Source organism: Chiloscyllium plagiosum, chromosome 13 (genome assembly GCF_004010195.1).
Source record: "Chiloscyllium plagiosum isolate BGI_BamShark_2017 chromosome 13, ASM401019v2, whole genome shotgun sequence".
Lineage (NCBI taxonomy): Eukaryota > Metazoa > Chordata > Chondrichthyes > Orectolobiformes > Hemiscylliidae > Chiloscyllium > Chiloscyllium plagiosum.
The window spans coordinates 27,131,243-27,149,105 of NC_057722.1; the positions used below are offsets into that span (position 1 = coordinate 27,131,243).

At 37.7% G+C, this 17,863-nt stretch overlaps 2 protein-coding genes across 6 annotated transcripts in view; one reads left to right on the forward strand and one right to left on the reverse strand.

Moving 5' to 3' along the window:
* Nucleotides 1–13,536, forward strand: part of LOC122555874 (guanylate cyclase soluble subunit beta-2-like) — a 75,217-nt gene extending 61,681 nt beyond the window's left edge. For 2 of the 3 annotated variants that reach the window (XM_043702097.1, XM_043702098.1), the window contains exons 15-16: nucleotides 7,010–7,120; nucleotides 7,203–9,787. In XM_043702097.1, the coding sequence (XP_043558032.1) occupies nucleotides 7,010–7,120; nucleotides 7,203–7,363 (272 nt within the window). In that variant the 3' untranslated portion in view covers nucleotides 7,364–9,787. Of the gene's footprint in view, nucleotides 1–7,009; nucleotides 7,148–7,202; nucleotides 9,788–13,450 lie in introns of those variants that run through there. The other variant, XM_043702099.1, reaches the window with a different exon arrangement.
* Nucleotides 9,964–17,863, reverse strand: part of LOC122555875 (putative coiled-coil domain-containing protein 195) — a 31,130-nt gene continuing 23,230 nt past the window's right edge. For 2 of the 3 annotated variants that reach the window (XM_043702101.1, XM_043702100.1), the window contains 4 exons: nucleotides 14,358–14,451; nucleotides 13,316–13,609; nucleotides 11,893–12,142; nucleotides 9,964–10,523 (listed from right to left, as the gene is read on the reverse strand). In XM_043702101.1, coding sequence (XP_043558036.1) covers nucleotides 10,391–10,523; nucleotides 11,893–12,142; nucleotides 13,316–13,609; nucleotides 14,358–14,430 — 750 coding nt within the window. In that variant the 5' untranslated portion in view covers nucleotides 14,431–14,451 and the 3' untranslated portion in view covers nucleotides 9,964–10,390. Of the gene's footprint in view, nucleotides 10,524–11,892; nucleotides 12,143–13,315; nucleotides 13,610–14,357; nucleotides 14,452–14,596; nucleotides 15,542–17,863 lie in introns of those variants that run through there. The other variant, XM_043702102.1, reaches the window with a different exon arrangement.

Below are 17,863 nucleotides of genomic sequence, written 5' to 3' on the forward strand. Positions count from 1 at the left end.
ATATTAGTTCTAATGGCTTCCTGTTGGATTCCTCAATACTGCTATCTTCACATTCAGTTTTTTTTATATTCCGGGACATAACATAAGGATTTCTGCATCAAACAGAAAACACTGGAGAAACTTAGCAGGTCTGATATCATCTGTGAAGAGAGACATGGATTTAATGTTTCAAGTCTAGTATGACTCTTCTTCAGAAATGTTAATTCCATTTCTGTATTTATTTAAAATTTCCAACATCTATAGCATTTTGTTTTCATATAAGCGTTGTCTTAAATGGTAACATATCCTATTGGAGACAAGCTCACATCATGGTAGCAGTAGTGAGTATCTGCTAAAGATGTTTGTAAAATATTTGAAGTCTAAGCAGACAGTTTCTATGAGTATAGATAGTTGTGGATTTGGAGAAAGGAAATTGACTATCAAGAGAACAGAATTAATTTCTTTTTGATTAGAACGTAAGTTCTTTGAAGACAAAGTGAAAGACTAAGATTGCCTGAATACAAAGAAGGGAAATATAAAAAGGCTGCAGGGCCATTTTGAGATGAAACACAAAGCCAGTGTAGTGCAGTACAGAACCTAGAGGCTAGAACACACTTTCCCTGACAGTCAGTATTGTATACAAGTAATTTTTTCAGCGCCACAACAACTATGTTCTCAGGGAAGAAATAGTTTTTAATATACACAGACACAAGTTGGACACACAAATTATGGTGGTAGAATGCAGCATTTTTAGGGTGGAATTATGGAAAGCATAAACTGAATTTCATAATGGTAATCTTGTGATATCTTATTGATTTATCACTATTCAGACAATGTATGTAGTTCTATCTTACAGACCAGGTAATAGATGAGTTTAAAAAGCAGCTCTAAAATTCTTGCTTACCATTGGAAAGTAGGGGCACCCCTGAATTAAAGAATTTTGGTCTTTTCAAAGATGATCAGAATGATCCAGAAAAGATCTGAAAGGATGTTCTTGAAGATGGGTAGTAATTAAGTTCAGGATTGACAAACTTCAATCATACTAAACAGGCATCAACCTATGAGTGTATCAGTTTATCAAAAGATACTGCAACAAAAAGCATGAGTGTGAAATGTTTGAAGAGGAATTGTTGGAAAGGCTGGTTGAGTCACCCAACACCTCCATACCAATTAAAGCCTTTGGAAAGGGGCTTTTGGAAAAGAGAAGAGAATATACATTGGTACATCAATTGAGGATCAATATAAGTATGGAGCCACCACAGTCTCCAACAATTACATCTTTAGGTGCACCAATATTATCGTTATGGTCAATAAAGTGTACCAAACCAATGAAATCTGTAACACAAGCGGTTTGTTGTACCTATTTCAAAGCTGTATCATTTTTCTTCATATCTGTAAAGCATGTGTCACCGAGGGAAATTCCTCTGTGGGCAGGAAGCCTGGATCCAAAGGCTAAACCAGACCCTGAACAAAACACAAGTGACCAACAAAACAGTGGAACACTGCAGTACTTGCAGCAGGGAAAGAAGGCACAAATACAAGTACACCATTGAGGTTCAGTGTCAACCAAGTAAATGGCAAGTTTGAGAAGATGACCAAACTTTCCATCTTCTTAATGTCACACGTCATGTCAACATTATAAGATGATCAGAAGGTTTTATAACCATCAATATAGTGTGTCCAGAAAAGCAGGACAACATACACAAAAGATTAATATTAGCACGAGAACCAGTGAAAGCATATTATCACTATGTACCCTAAAAAAATGTATCTCAGCAAGTGGTGCTCCATGATATTGCCTATGGGAGACATTTTGCTGCATATCAGATCACCAATCCTATGCATTGGCTAAATCACAATACAGTAACAATATGAAAGTTCATCTTGGTTTCTTGAAATGTTCTAATTTGTAGACACAGGTGTTCCAGCAATGGCAGGCTACCAGTTTACACAGATCATGGAATAGTCACAATTATACAATTCGAACCAGACCTCCATGATACAGTCAAATCAGTCAATAATCTCAAATGCACATGCCCAGATGTAAGTGACACAATCAACAATTTTGAATGTGATGTATGAGTGCATCTTGAAGCTGATGCAATCCCATTAATCGATCATACAAGGAGGTGCTGCATATACATTCAGGAGACACTTCAAGCAAAGATAGAATGAAGTGGTATAACTGAGTAGATCAATCACCACACTGATTGTCATAGTTCCATCAGATGCATTTGAAAGGAAATTGGGACTATCAAAGTATGCCTAAATCCAAAGATCTCAAACTCTGGCAGAAGTGGTGCCTTCACAAAATACCAACACTAGAAAGATCCAAATCCAAAATTTTCCACAGCAAGGTTCCTTTCCAAGCTAGCTTTTCTGAGCTAGATGTGAAGACTTCATATTGGTTTCTCCATATAGATGAAGAACACTAACAGCTCACGATATCGAGGACACAACTTGGATGGTACTGTTTCTGACAGTTACCATCAGACTGTGAGTAAGCCAAAAGATATTCCAGCAGCACAGAGCTAGGATTGTTGACAACGTACTCGGCTGGGTTTGCACAGCCGACATTCTGTTGGAAGCATGCTTCTTTGTTGCTACATAATATTAGCCCAGAAACCATTGTCCCTGAGGACTATCATATTTGTACATAATGTGTTGGATGTTTACAGTGGGCAATGTTCCGATTATGCTCAACCAGCCTCTACCTGGAAACTTCAGAAAATCATTGTCCAATGTTTAATGTGAGAATGCTATTGGACAATGTTAACCAAGTAATCCTGACCTTGCTAAGGATTACACTGTAAATGAATTTAAGGCCATCAATTGGGCTTGCGGTGTGAGGGACTTGCAGGTGCAAAAGTTACATATATTAACACAGTAGACCCTGTTCTATGTAGATGAACAAAATTTGTTCATCCATTCCAACTTCATCATCGTGTTGTATTCTGCCTGGTAATACCCTGCCAAATTAAAGTCTAACTACTTGGTCTGAGTCTTTCTCTAGGTAACTGTTCAATTCAAATTAAAGTTCCCGTTGCATCTCTGTGTCAATGGTGGTCCAACCAAGCAGCACTCTCTTCTCATGTTATATAAATTATGATCCTTTTCTAAGTTTGGGTTCTTTCATGTCAATCCCGATGACTGCAAGGCAAGAACCTTTGTCTTTGTCTTTCTTTTTGTTGACTAGATACACCTCAGCAAATTTCCACATTGTCAGGTAAATGTCAAAACTGCATTATAGTCAGAACATTTTCAGGGATGCTGATGGACAAAATCAAAACAGAACATGCTGGGAAATGTTCAAGAGGTCTGACAGCATCTATCATGTGATAAACAGCATTAATATTTCATGTTGATTACCTGTAAAAAAAAATTGGAAAATTGAATTGAAATAGGCTTTAAGCAAGCAAAAGGAGTGAGGGTGGGAAAAATAACAAAACAGAAGGGCTGTGATAAGGTAGTAAAAAGAGATTAAATGTCAAAATGGTTGAAGGTGCATCACTAGAGGTGGCAGAAAGGGGGATGATGATCTACTACATACAAATATGACAATGGTGGAAGAAGACAAGAGGAAACCAATCATGGTTCTGAGAGGGCAAATGGTGGAAACAGGTCTTTGCGAAATGGGAAGCATATGGTTGAGGGTTCTGTGAACCCAGAGTTGGTGAGGAATCTTCAACTGAAGAGAAAGGAAGACCTTTTGTAAACACTGATAGGGAAATTTGCATCATCAGAAGATAAGTAAAGGAAATGGAGAAATCAGAAAATGGCAAATGCGATTGAGTTTTTTTTAATAGGAAATAGGGTATGAGCAAGTTTAAATAAGTAATCTTGGGTGTTAATGGGCTGACATTGAATACTTTGTTGATAGACAGTTCAGAATTGGAGTCAGAGAAATTGAGAAAACAAAGAGAATAATCTAAAATGGGCAGTAACAGGAAAAGACTTGACACAGTCATCAATGTGCAAAATAGTAGTGAGGGAGGGGCCTTGATTAAAATGGAACAAGAAATGTTCCATAATATCTCACAAAAAGGGAGGCATATTTGGAGGAAATGGGTTTATTTGAACTAGAAGCTGTTTAAAGTGGTTGCCAGGTGAATGATCATAAACCTGAAACTGATAAAATGACACACTAGGATCACGGGTATAGTTGGATTAAGACTGAATATAGTAAAAAAAAAGGAGTTGAGATCAGAAGAAATCAGTTCATTGAGCAGGAACAGACTGAAGTGAAAAGGTGGTCAGAAGAGTCCTCTTTGTGGATCTTGAGCAGGCCATTCAGGATTGAAGACCTCTGGAGAGGGTGAGGGCAATAACAGAACTGAAGTGATGGCCTGATTCAAGATAATTGATGTCATTACCAAATCTTTTCACTGAAAAATGAGAAGATAAGAGATCAGAGAAAGTGGTCCAGGGAGGAGTGAGAGTTGAGTAGAAGGTCTGATGTGTGGAGGAGTGGGGGAGATATCTGGCAAAGAGGTGGGCTGGAGGTGAAGACAACAGTAAAAGAGCTCAGTGTTACGACGTGATGAAAATTTGTTCAGGTATTAGAGGATGAAGCTGACGACTTTATTAAAAATAGAATATTCAGCTCAGAGAAAACGGAAGATCAGAGGGCATTGAGAATACATGGCAAGGGGTAAGATTAAAAAAAGGAACTGGATCAGAAAAATGTAAATTGGAAGAAAGATTTCAAGGAGCTATGATTTCTCCTGTTTTCCACTCTATTACAGACCTTCATTTTTGTTTTTTGTTTCTGATCTTCATTCTTTCATTTGTTTAAAATTTAATATATTTCTACCTTCTCCATTCTGATGAAAGCCTGAAACATTAACTGTATGGCCCTATTAACCTTCTGAGTATTTTTAGCATTTTCTGTCCATATTTCAGATTTTCAGTATTCACCTTATTTCACATTTTAATGGTGAAGGGCAAGTTTGGTATATTGGGCAAAAGGTATGATTCTGTGAGTGTGACTGTGTTAGGCAATTAATTGATTAGTCAATGGGCCATTTCTCCCAAATTTTGGTGCAGAACTCCAGAAGGTACATTTATCAAGAAATACCTGAAAGCACTAGGTACTGCAAAGACTATAGTCCCTGACAATATCCTGGCAATAGTTAAGTAGATTTGTGCTCCAGAGTAACTGCATCCCTAGCCAAGCTGTACAGCATCTCTATGACAATGTAGATCATTTTCTAAATGTGTCCTGTCCAGAAAATGCAGGAGAAATCTTATCTGACAAATACTGTTCAATCATTCTAGTCTCGATCATCAACAAAGAAATGGGAGTGATTCTTGACAGCATAATCAAGTGATACTTGGACAGGAAAAATCTACTCTCTAATACTCAGTTTAAATTCTGCTAGGGCCACTTATCACTAAAACTCATAACACCTTGGTCCAAACTTGAACAAAAGAGTTGAATGCAATAGAGCAGATGAGAGACGTCATTGCTAACATCAAGGCAGCATTTGACTGAACGGAGTCAAGGAGAATTAGCTAAAATGAACTAATGAGAGTTGGTGTAAAATCTCCAATGGCTGGAGTCTAACCCAGCAGAAAGGGAGACGGTTGACTGCTCAGTCCCAGGAAATCACTTCAGGCGTTCCACAGGATAGTATCCTCCAATGTTCCCTCTGAATTGCACAACTGCTAGCAAACCCCACACACATTGATCGTCATGCTACTGCATGACTTCTGCTTGCAGAGTCACAGTGGTGCACCAACCTCAGAGGAAGACAAATTTGAGGGATTGTTTTTGTATTTGATCCAACTACCTTCAATTGCTTCACGAAAGACCTTTCTTCCAGGTGGGATATTTGCTGATGATTGCACAATGATCAGCATCAATAGTTACGCCTGAGTTGTTGAAGCAGTTCTTGTCCATAAATAGTAGCACATAGACAATATTTAGGTTTGGGATAATCAGTGGCACGTTACTTTCATACGACACAAGTGACATGCACTGACCATCTGTGACAGGAGAAAACCATCCCTCTTTGACATTCAATGACATTGCCATCAATGAACAACCCACTGTTCTGGGGATTAACAGTTAACCATTAACTGGACCAGCCTTATAAAAACACCAGGACAGACGGTGCAAGTTATGTTTTGAATAAACACACTGTTTCCCAAAGCCTGATCCCTATTTTTGAGATAAAAATGAGGAGTGTGAGGGAACATTTTTCACTTGCCTAGATGAGTGCAATTGCAACAACATTCAAGACACTTGATCGTGGACAGTACAGAATAGCCAGTTAACAAGTTCAACATTCACTTCCTTCACCCATACACGGTCAGAGCAGCGTATGTCACCAACAGAGTGCACTGCAGCAACTCACCAAGACTTTTCAAACTTTCAACCTCTCCAGCCTAGAAGGCAGCAAATACATATGATTGGCTGTTTAAAATGGAAGCTAACCACCACTTTCTTGTGGAAGAACTGAAAAACAGGTTGGTGAGGAGGACTATGTCCAACTGTCTGAGTGAGTGTGTCTTGTCATTTTTAGTGCCTGGGTTGATGCCTTTATCTTAATTAGAAGGGTTTTTGAATTATGGTTTGATATGTCTCAGCAGCTTGCTAGGCCATTTCAAAGGGAACCATGGTTCAAGTGCATTCTTTATGTTTGGAATCACTTACATGTCAAAACTGGGTAAGGAGGCAGATTTTGATCTATAAAGGATAGTAGTGAACCAGGTGGGTTTTTACCCACAGTCTTGCATTTATAAGGTCACCATTATTGATACTCAATTTAAATTCCAAATTAAGTTAATCAAATTTAAATTTCCTAACTGCTATAGTGGAATTTGAATTTGTTTCTCCAAAGCATTAATCCAAATCTCAAGAATACTCATCCAGTAACACACTCACCATGTTATTGTAACCCACATAAAAAGATATTCCAGCTAAATGTTTGAATTCTTTATTAATCTTACTGATAGCTAATAAAACATTATCACAATTTCTAATTGAAATGTTTGAACAAACTGTATTATATTTTGTTTTGGATAGATCGTGGGTGCAATATATATCAGGATCGACGACCTACTGTTGCAATGAAGTACACTGATACGTCCAGAATTGTCACAGAGAACATTTATACAGAAATAAAGGATACAGCAGGTGCGCTTCAGTTTTCAAACAAGTAAAGTAAGTGGTGGAAAGTCACAATGGAAGTAATGTGGGATTTTTCCCCCCAACACAGGAAAAACACGTGGTTCGGAAAGTTATGGGAGTCTGCACAGTGTCCATAGCCCTCAGAAATCAGAGGATGACCCCCAGCAGCTTCCAAAGCATCATGATGAGCAAGAAATGGGGAAACCTAGTCGGAAAAACACCAAATCCAATTTATGTATTTTACTATAAATGTTCAAAATAAAAACAAAAAAAGTTTCAGCTTTCATAATGCCAAGCGTTGTTGTGCTAAATGAACATCACAATTGCCCCAGATGTCATTGCTTCAACAATGCCTTAAATTTGCATTGAAAGCAGACTAGAAATGGGGGAGCATGTACACAGTCTTGATTGCAGATTTATTAACTTATTGTATAATAAAATGTGTGTTGCCTCTAAAAGTTCAACAAATGTTCTGACAATGAAATCTATTTACTGTACAGTACATTTATTCCAACAGACTATTCCTGTCATATATGACACTTTCAGAGGCCATAATGATTTAATACTATTACAGATAGGAATTGATGTCCTTTGAAGGAAATATACAAAGTAAACATTCATTTTTATATTTTATTTAGTATACATCAATTTTTAACTTGGCTTCATTATCTTAATTCAAAAATGCCATGTTAATTCACCTTAGAGCAAATTTGGGAACCATCAGCCCACTGTGATTTAATCGGCTCTTTAAAACACTATACAATTATTCCCAATCCCCTGCTCTTTTCCTAGATCTTCCCAAATGTTTCCTTCTCAAGTATTTATCCAGTTCCCTTTTAAACATTCCAATGAACCTGCTTCCACTACCCTTTTAGGCAGTACATTCCAGATCATAAATGCCTGAGCTTTTAAAAACAAAACTTTCTTTCCCTTATCCATTCCATTTTCAAATACCTGAGTTATCAAAAACTCTTAGTCTTGAATAAATACATTCAGGCATTTGGGTTTCAGAAGGAAAGAAACAAATTAAGACTAAATTAGTATGCCAGTGATGTTTCCATAATGCATGAATTCACCAGTCAACATTATTTTTCTACAAGGATTGTGGTAGCTATACATTCCCTTCTCTTTTATTATCCTTGTAGAAAAATAATATTGACTGGTGTGTATTTTGGATGCACATCTCATTGTGCTATAACTTCTATTTCACTGGGAGTTATAGGCCCACACACCCTTGCATATGCCAGTTTCACAATGAAGTAAAAATTCAAGTAAGCAGATAAAAATGTATTAAATGATTTGTTATACGCACATGCTTGTGCACGAACTTACAGTTGTTGTAGGCCTGGAAAATATATCATCCCAAGGGGTAGATTCAGATTTTGATATCAAGACTGAAGTGATGGCACTTGCTAATGACCTTAAAGAAATGGCCCAGAAAGATTTACTGATCCCTGTGTTAGATTTTATACTTACAAACGTTAATTTCATGGGAAAATCACCACTCATATTTTCTCCTCCAACTAATACATTATAGTGACTTGGAAATATATTACAATTACTTCACTGTCATTGGGTCAAAATTCTGGAACTCCGTTCATCATAGCAATCTGTCTGTACTATAGCACCCCATGTACTATAGCAGTTCATACTGATGGCTCACCATCATTTTCTCAAGAGCATTTAGGGGTGGGCAATCAATGTTGACCCTGCTAGAGATACTGACATTACTACAATTAACAAAAGAAATCTGGCGGGAACTGTAGGCGATGCCTGGTGCCCAGCAACTGTGAGGTCATCCATCAAATAATTACCCCAATTACCAAATAAAAAAGCAAAATCACAGAATTACAGAATTATACTACACAGAAGGAAGCTATTCAGCCCACATTGTCTTCACTGACTCTGCAATGAACATTATGACTTGGCACTATTCTCCTGCCTTTTCACATTGTTTCTATTCAAATAATCTTTCAGTGGCCTCTTGTATTGAATTTGCTTCCAGCACATTTCCAAGCAGTGCATTCCAGACCCAAACCATCTATTGTGTGAAACAAAATCCTATGTAGGCAAATCTGTGCTCTTTCATTCTCAATCCTTTTATGAATAGGAACAATTTCTCCAGACCCCTCACGTTATTGAAAATGTTTATCCAATTTCCTCCTAGTCTTCTCACCAAGGAGAACAGTCCTAAACTCTATAATCTATCCTCTTAACTAAAGTTTCACATCCGTGCAACTATAACCACTAACTATTCTATCCTGTATAATTGTTTTTTTTGGAATCTTCCCCACTACTGATATTAAATAGACTCATCTGTATTGCTGGGGTTATCCTTACAAACTTCCTTAAACAGGGTTGTCATGCCTGCAATTCTCCAGTTCTCTGACAAATCCCCTCAATCTGGGGAAAACAGAAAGATTATGGGCAGTGTCCCTGCAATCTTCACTCTCATTTCCTTCAATAGCCTTGCATATGCTTTATCCAGTCCCAATGCTTTGCCAAATTTAAGTATGGATAGTCTGTTCAAATATTCATATTCACTCACCAAAGCCTGGTTATCATCTACTTCCTTCAGAAACACAGGTGCCTCCATATGTAATTTCCTTTCTTTGCCACTACTGCTCCTTTTACAAAGCTCTTTCTGCTGATATGCTTATCAAGGACTTTGGGATTTCCCTTTCTGTTGGTTGCCAGTCTTTTCTCATAAAATGTTCTGAATTACCTTCAACTTTTAATCATTTACAAATGCCAAAACAAAATCAGAACTTTTACTTGACAGTGATGTAGATTCAGAAACATAACAGACAAGCTTTATTTTTTCTTTTATTTTAAAAAATCATAAGAGAATTCCAACATTCCACAAATACAAAGTTATTTTTCCAGGGCCAGATAAGTTGTCCAGAAGTAATTATGACTTAACATGTCTCCAAAAACCCAACTGTACTTTATTTCACAAATGTTAACTTATTCAGTGTTGTTCCATTAGGGCTAATAATCTAAAAAGTGGAAGTTCACATCAAATCAGTGACATCCCAATGATTTTCATGTGAAGATTTCAACAAGCACCCAGTGCAGGAGCAGGGTATGATTAATAACTTCTGGATTTCTGCATGCACAGATTCCACTTATCAGTTTCATAGATTAATGACAGTGAATGGTGTCAGTTTTCCCATCATTGTAACTGCAAGATGTGGGTCAGGGGGAACCTTGCATGGAAGAATTTAGAAATTTGATGGAAATGTATATACATTTCTTAAAGTATAAAGTAAACACTTAGGAATCATTTTCCAGAATAGGAGATAGTTGATTACTTTTCTGATTCTCTGGTTGCTGGGAAGACTCTTGTCTTTCTGAACGAGATGCAGCATCCACAGGCAAAAGAAATGTTACGGACTTCACTTTAAATCTATTGAGAGAATTGGAGGAAACATAATCACTGCACAACATAATCTGAAATGTTGCACAGAATATTTCTTTTATGTTGTGATAATACTAAAGTGGTAGACGTTGTTACTGCACAATTGTCAGTGTGTGCTTAACTACTCAAATGTAGAATTGAGCAAATTCAAAATGAAATAAAATTAAACTTTATTGTCACATGTACTCAAGTACAAAAGTACATGAGCATAGTGAAAAGTGTACAATGTCGCCATTCCTGGGGCCAAGGTACAAAGGTATCTATGTACAAAGTCTTAGGTACAAAGTAGAAAAATAAAGGAACAAAGTAGCAAGTTAAACATCACAGTCCTTCTTAGTATAAAGTAAAAAATAAAAAGATAAAGTTAAAGCTTAAAGTCAAGCTGAGCTTGCACTCCCTGGAGACCTCAGGTTGCATGCTCTTGCAAAACAACCCAAGATTGAAATAAAACAAAGAACTATGGATGTTGGAAATATGAAACAAAAACAGAAATTGCTGGCGAAACTCAGCAGGTGTGGCAGCATCTGTGGGGAGAACGCTGTGTTAATGTTTGAGTCAAGTGACCCTTCTACAGAACTTAATATTGATTGAGTCAAAAATGAACTTGCAATCATGTAAATTGTATATTTTATATCAGCATACAAAGTCATTGTGTGTATGATTGCAATTGCTTCACTGATACAAGTTATTCAATTTCTGGTATAACTTTCTAACATTTGACACTGTACTGCCTTAATTTGTTAATTTCAGTACCACATTTCTGTTCTCTGTTGCAGGAATTAAAATCCAATTTCCACAAAACTATAGCTTCTTGATAACAGAGGTTGCTGCAAACACAGAGTAGATCAGTCTACCTTATTATAAAGAGAAAACCATTTAAGTATGATTGCCTGTGTTTCCAGCAATTTCTGTTTTTGTTCAAATTCCAGCATCCATGGTATTTACATTTGTATTTGATGGATTTAATATCAAAAACTACAAATATTCTGTCCAACTTCATTATTCACTAAATATTCAACTTCATTTTATTTTTGTGTATATGTATAAAGTTATGTTATACTTAACCCTTTATAAACATATTTATGTTTAGTTAAGTTTATTTTTTATCCAAGATAACTGAAATCCGTTCACTAAACCGATTCAAACATCATAACACAGAAGTATATTACTACACTATTTTTAATAGGACCAGTTACTAGTCATTCATCAGCTTTACTTATTGAATAACTTTATGTTTAAACACATGCATATTCTCAACCTGAATATCCAGTATTTTAGTGAAGATTAGTTTGTTTAAAAGTTATTTTTGTCCACTGAAACTTTCTGTTGAACCTTAAAAACTTATTTTATTGCTTACTTGCATTTATTGACATATTCTTGTAAGGTTGCTCTTTGTGAATAGTTTTCAGCAGAAGTCTTAGGGTCTGGAAATTGAGCGAGCGTTCTTTGGCTTTTAGTGGGTTTCATTGTGGGTGCCACTGTTCCTCGTTCTTCTTGTTCACTTGTTTGCGAGGTTGGATTTTGACCCAGAGATTTCTGATGTTTATTACCCACATTGAAGGCATGTAAAGATGATATGGAGTAACGTCTCACCGTCATTGCATTATCTGCAAATTAATTTGTGTTATATGTTGCATGTCCAACGTATTTATCAGATACAGAGAAAAAACACTGAGATCAAACACTGCAGAAAGTTACTTCACTCAATAACGTTTGGGACTCAAATTATACTCAATGATTGCACACAAGCGTAACAACCATTTTTTTCAGATTAGTTAATTGCCTCAAACGTTATGTATTTCAGTGGTACATCCTGTAATAGCAACTACGGCATTTAAACAGAACAGATCGTAATTGCCTTATTAGTTTAAGTTTTGCAGTCAGGATCCAGCGATCTCTGTGTCATAAAGTTCCCCTTTCCCAGTTCTAGGCTGATGCCAAACCATTAGGATCTCTGGTGTCCGGGCAGAAGTGATGACAGAAGCCAATTACATCGGTGTATTTGGTCAACAAAACAGAAAATCAAACAAATGGATTATCTTTAAAATTCTAAATTTTCCGACATTGAAAGAAATTATTATGATTGCATTATATCACAAATGCATTTGGAATGCTTTTTAAAAATGTATGATTTGGAATGCTTTTTAAAAAATGTATGTTTTAACCGTAATGGAGACATTTGATATTCCGCAAATTTAAAAAAATCTTTTTAGGTCAAGCGGTGGGGGGCGATCTTCCAACAGAAGTAGCTGTTAGACACTCACTGCTTGGTTTGCGAGTCCGGGTGCGGACACGTGAGGTATTTGCGAGCAAACTTCAAACTTCCAGTGAGCTGAGAGGCATTGCCAGGAACACGGCACGGATTTCTCTGACTGCCCCCTGCCAATACAGATGGGCTAGCTAGGCTGAGGTTGCCCAGAAAAATCCGCCTTTCTGCGCAATCTTTAATGACGATATAAGGGCCAGAGTGGGGAGTGATTTGAGGTGGAAGCTGCATCCGGGGTGGGGGGGACGACTTGTTCCTCATCCACACTTGCTGGACTATTCTCCTCCATCAATCCCCACTTTGCCATCTCCCAACCCCGCTCTCCCTTACCCATCGCCTGCCTTGTCGAAAGCAGGAATGTGAATTAAAAGACCAACTTGAAACCAACGTAACAATGTGAGTGCCAGCAAGTCACCAATAAGTGGTGCCTGAATAAATGGATACTAGCTGGGCACTGCGATTAGCAGTAGACTCTGTACGCTTTTGAACATTGCAGTTCACTTGCATTATTTACCTCTCGTTTCTCTTTCCAGCGCGGGGGCGGAGATATTCCTGCGCAAGTTAACGTGCGCTAATGCATCCTCGGTTTTTAGCTGCTGTTGGAGAGCGGTAATGGTTGTTTTTTCCAATATTTCTGCTCTTTTCCCAGACTGACTTAACCTCACCCGTAGGGCCTTGTTTTCTGACTCCAGTTTCTTCATGTCAGAACGCATGTCTTTGATGATCTGCATGAGGCGCTTGTTACTCTCCATGGTGCTGAAAGTTGGCGGAACGGACACAGATGGATTTCCGTGGAGGGTGCGGACACCTGTTCACACACAGACAAATTTACAATGTTCAATCCTCGTCCCTGCTTTTAATGGATCAAGGGGAAAGGTCGCGTTTATCACTTAATGATCAATAGGTTCAGGTGACTAGACACAAGATCTTTTAAATAATTAATTTGTCAGTTCAGATGGTTTCAATTTTCGGTCTAACATTGGTTTGTAAGTTTAACCAAACGACTTATGTAAAACAATACTCAAGATTGTTGCTTTTAATGGGTTATTTAAAACTTGTAACAATGTTATGTATTTCTCTTACAATTTGACTGTACTGCAATGGTAAAATCATGTGGTTTTAAAAAATGCACATTATACACCGTGTAAATTTCCATTATGTTTCACATGGCTCTTTAGATTTCAGGACTTGTAACACGCAGTACATAGAAATCCTGTGGGGGGCAATGGGCCGTCCCCTAACAACTGTGTTTTTTTCCACCTCTATGTTCTCAATTATTCATGGTTTCTCCGCGTGTCAGGGATCCAGGCAAATCCTCTGCTGCACAACAGGCAGCGTGCTTGGTATTAAATATTTTGACATTTGTTCAATAGATAAATTTTATAGCGTTGATAGAGTATTAACACTCCTACCTTCCCCTATTCTACTGTTCTTACTAAGACATGGCAATAGAGGAGTGATTGGTATATTTGAGCTGCTAGGCTCAGGTATTTAATATTGCATGCTGCTGTTTGTTTGCAGTACAGACGTCAGTGACTATGATTCCTATTTCATACCATGTACAAACATGGTGCTTAACGTCTCGTGCAGAATATACTGCTCATACAGCGAGCTGGATCGGAATCTCATTTTCCTTTTTTGTTGTTAGACCTGCAAAAATGAGAAAGGACCAAAATAAACATAAATGGCTCCATGCGTAGACCCTGATTTTATAAAATAGAAACGTAGCCCTCAAGGCTTCAAGGTACTTCGTGCAATATTAAAAAAAAATTGTGAGGCCTACAACATTTCACACCAAGAAAGATGACATTTAGGCATACGGACTGGACTCCAAACGAGTAACCCAGCTGAAGCGGAATTCTGAATATTTGCCCCATGCTGGAACAAATTAAAGAGTTCTTTGTCGTGAGAGCGTTCGATTTATGCCTCTTCCAAGCATGCCGATTAGGTGTAAAAATTGTAGGGGAACACGTTTTGAAGCTGAAGAAGTAGTTCCCTAAATAATTTGAATAAGGGGCGTGGAAAATCATGCAGCCATCGTAACTCCGTTGAAGCGATCATCTCACATCAAAACATTGCAGTGAGAATTTAGTCTTAATCTTAATTTGCTTTTGTGAAATGTAAACATAATTATTCCAAACTTCGTCCTGGACAAAACTGCCGCAAACCATCGTCAGGTATTAAATCTGCATCAAGTGTTGAATCATGGCGTGTTCCGAAGGAATGGAACTTGAGTTTTGTCGTGTTACTGCCATATTGTAGACTGTGCAGCAATTCACAGAGTAATCTATAGCACCTAACGACAGCAGTGTCCCCATGTTTCAGATTAACGCAAGCAACATTCGACAACTTAAATGTGCCATATCGATTCAGTTTTCCATCAGCGGCAGTTCAATTGTTAGTGGTGCAAAGCAAGCTTGAAACAGATTGTTAAAATATTAAGCTTTCGGGGAAAAAAAGTTCTTTATATGCAAGCTAACAGAGCTCGCTTAATTATTTAGGTCACATGCTTTAAGGTTTTTTTAACCTGATAAAGTTAGAGAGAGCTTGGTATTGTTGGTGTGTCATACATTAACGCAGATGCCAACATCTAACTTATGAAATCTGTCAACAGATGTTACTAGAATAAGAATTGGAGAACAAATTCACAGCAAGTATGAGCGTGTCATCTCCTGTAAATTGCTGTGAATTATTGCTTTATTTTCTAACAAGTTTTGTATTCTGAATAAAACAGAATTGATCAGGCAAGACAATGTTTTTTTACTGCCAACTGGCTATTAAAAATCACGATCTAGCCCTACAATGACACATGCTCATGCTGTATGACCTCTCGGCTAGAAATGTAAAAATGTGCTTCTTGATTTGAGCCCAAGAACCACTTAAAATGTCTCCTGCTCTGTCTACAACAAAAATAAGCTGTAAAATGGGTCCTATTTGGATGAGAGAAATTGGGAAAATTGAGAATAGCATGCTCATTGCCTGATGGTGTTGCTTGTTTTATGAAAAGACATGAGAGCAAGAGTATTCAGAATCCCAAAGTTTCCTGGGAAGCTTTCGAAATTGACTTTTAATGGCTATATTAAGCTTGGTGTCTGTTACAATTACATCTTTGTAATATTTTAAAGGTATGCTATTTTAAACATTCAATTACACATTGCAAAATCAACATTTCCATTTGGATGCACCAACAATATTGAGAAGCTGGAAAAGATCAAAGAATGCTTGTGAGGGTGCTCAGACATTAGAATCACTCTACCAGGATAGGTAAAGGTGAGCTTAGATACATTTACGTGGCAATTACTAGGAACGAGCTCCCCTGCAGGGTCCAGATGAGCAGGAAATGAGTTGCCAATCTGCTGCAAAAAGACCTGTATGAACACTGAGCAGATTCAAAGCAGAATTAATGATGGTTAAGGTAATATCCCCCTTCAGGCATGTTATGCCTAGCTTCTTACAAGCAAGTGAAGAATCATCTTTACATTAAGAGCTCTTGTTCTCTGAAGAAATATATCAAACAATTCTTTGAGTCAAGGCTGGTTTCACATTTGGGAAAAAAAGAAAATGGATGTCATTTAGAATTTATGTAAGAACTAGGTGCAGGAGTCAGCAATTCAGCCTTTCCAGCCTGCTCTGTCATTTGATATGATTGTTGCTGATCTCATCTCAGCCTCAACTCCATTTTTCTGTCCATTCCCCATAACCTTTCAAACCATTACTAATTCAAAATCTGCCTATCTCTTCCTTTGCTTTACTGAAGTTATCTACAGCACTTTGAAGTAGTGAATTCCACAGATATATGACCCTTTGAGAGAATCAATTTCTCCTCATTTCTGTTTTAAATCTGTCACCTCTTATCCTAAAACTATAGAACCTTTCGATCTAGGTTGCCCCACTTGAGGGAATATCCTTTTCATGTTTACTTTGGCTGATTTAGGAACATATAGGCCTACACTGCTCAATCTCGCTTCATAAAACAATCCTTCATCACTGGAATTAATCTGGTAAACTTCCTCTGGACTATGTCCAATGCAACTACACCTGTCTTCAAGTAAGTGAACCAAGATTGTAATTAATGTTCGAGATAAGATCTCATCAATGCTTAGGAGGGAGTAGAGATTTACTTTGTTTTTATTTGGGCCCCATGGCCTCACGTATGTCAAAGGATCACAATATATCTTCCAACAAGGTACAAAATTTCAATGTTCAGAAATGATCGATATTATCACTCAAGCAGGTGTAGTGGACTTGTAATATGGCTGGTCTGTTACAAGGGGAATGATCCACAGCAAGTATGCTCCTCTGTATAGTGTTTTTAAGTAATTTTTAGAATCTTTTTATTCCATTGCAAGCATAACAGCGCATGTATTTCTGAAAGAGTTTCCTGTGAACATCTGAACCTGAACCCCTCTTCTTTAACATGTGGTCATTGAAGCAGCAACCATTTTGGATTAAAATGGAATGATGCTGACATTCCTAGGCAAGGGAGACTGGGGTGGGGGGGGGGAGTGGTGGGGAGGCAAATTGAGTACGAGTTTCACACTGTCCATTTGAAATTTAACAGGGATTCTGGTCCAGGTTATTTTTGTTTTTGTGAAACTTGCAGGGACCAGATGGAAATAGGTTGAGGGAGACAAGAAGAGACCAGTCTATTTCAGCATTAAAACACTCAGTCTGTTCAGGTTCCCTGGTTAACCAACTCCATAACTGGGGATGTGAATGTCGCATGTCTTGGAGTTAAAATCTCAGTTGACTGGTTTCTAAATACTTGCAATTTTTTAAACACAACTTTTTAAAAGGTATTGTAGCAAAGGTTCTCACTTGTATCTTCACAAGTTTTCCTTGTTCAAAAAGGGGAGTAGGGATAACCCTAGTAACTATAGGCCGGTGAGTCTCACTTCTGTTGTGGGCAAAGTCTTAGAGAGAATTGTAAGGGATAGGATTTATGCACATCTAGATAGGAATAATGTGAACAAGGATAGTCAGCATGGTTTTGTAAAGGGCAGGTCGTGCCTCACAAACCTATTGAATTCTTTGAGAAGGTGACTAAGGAGATGGACGAGGG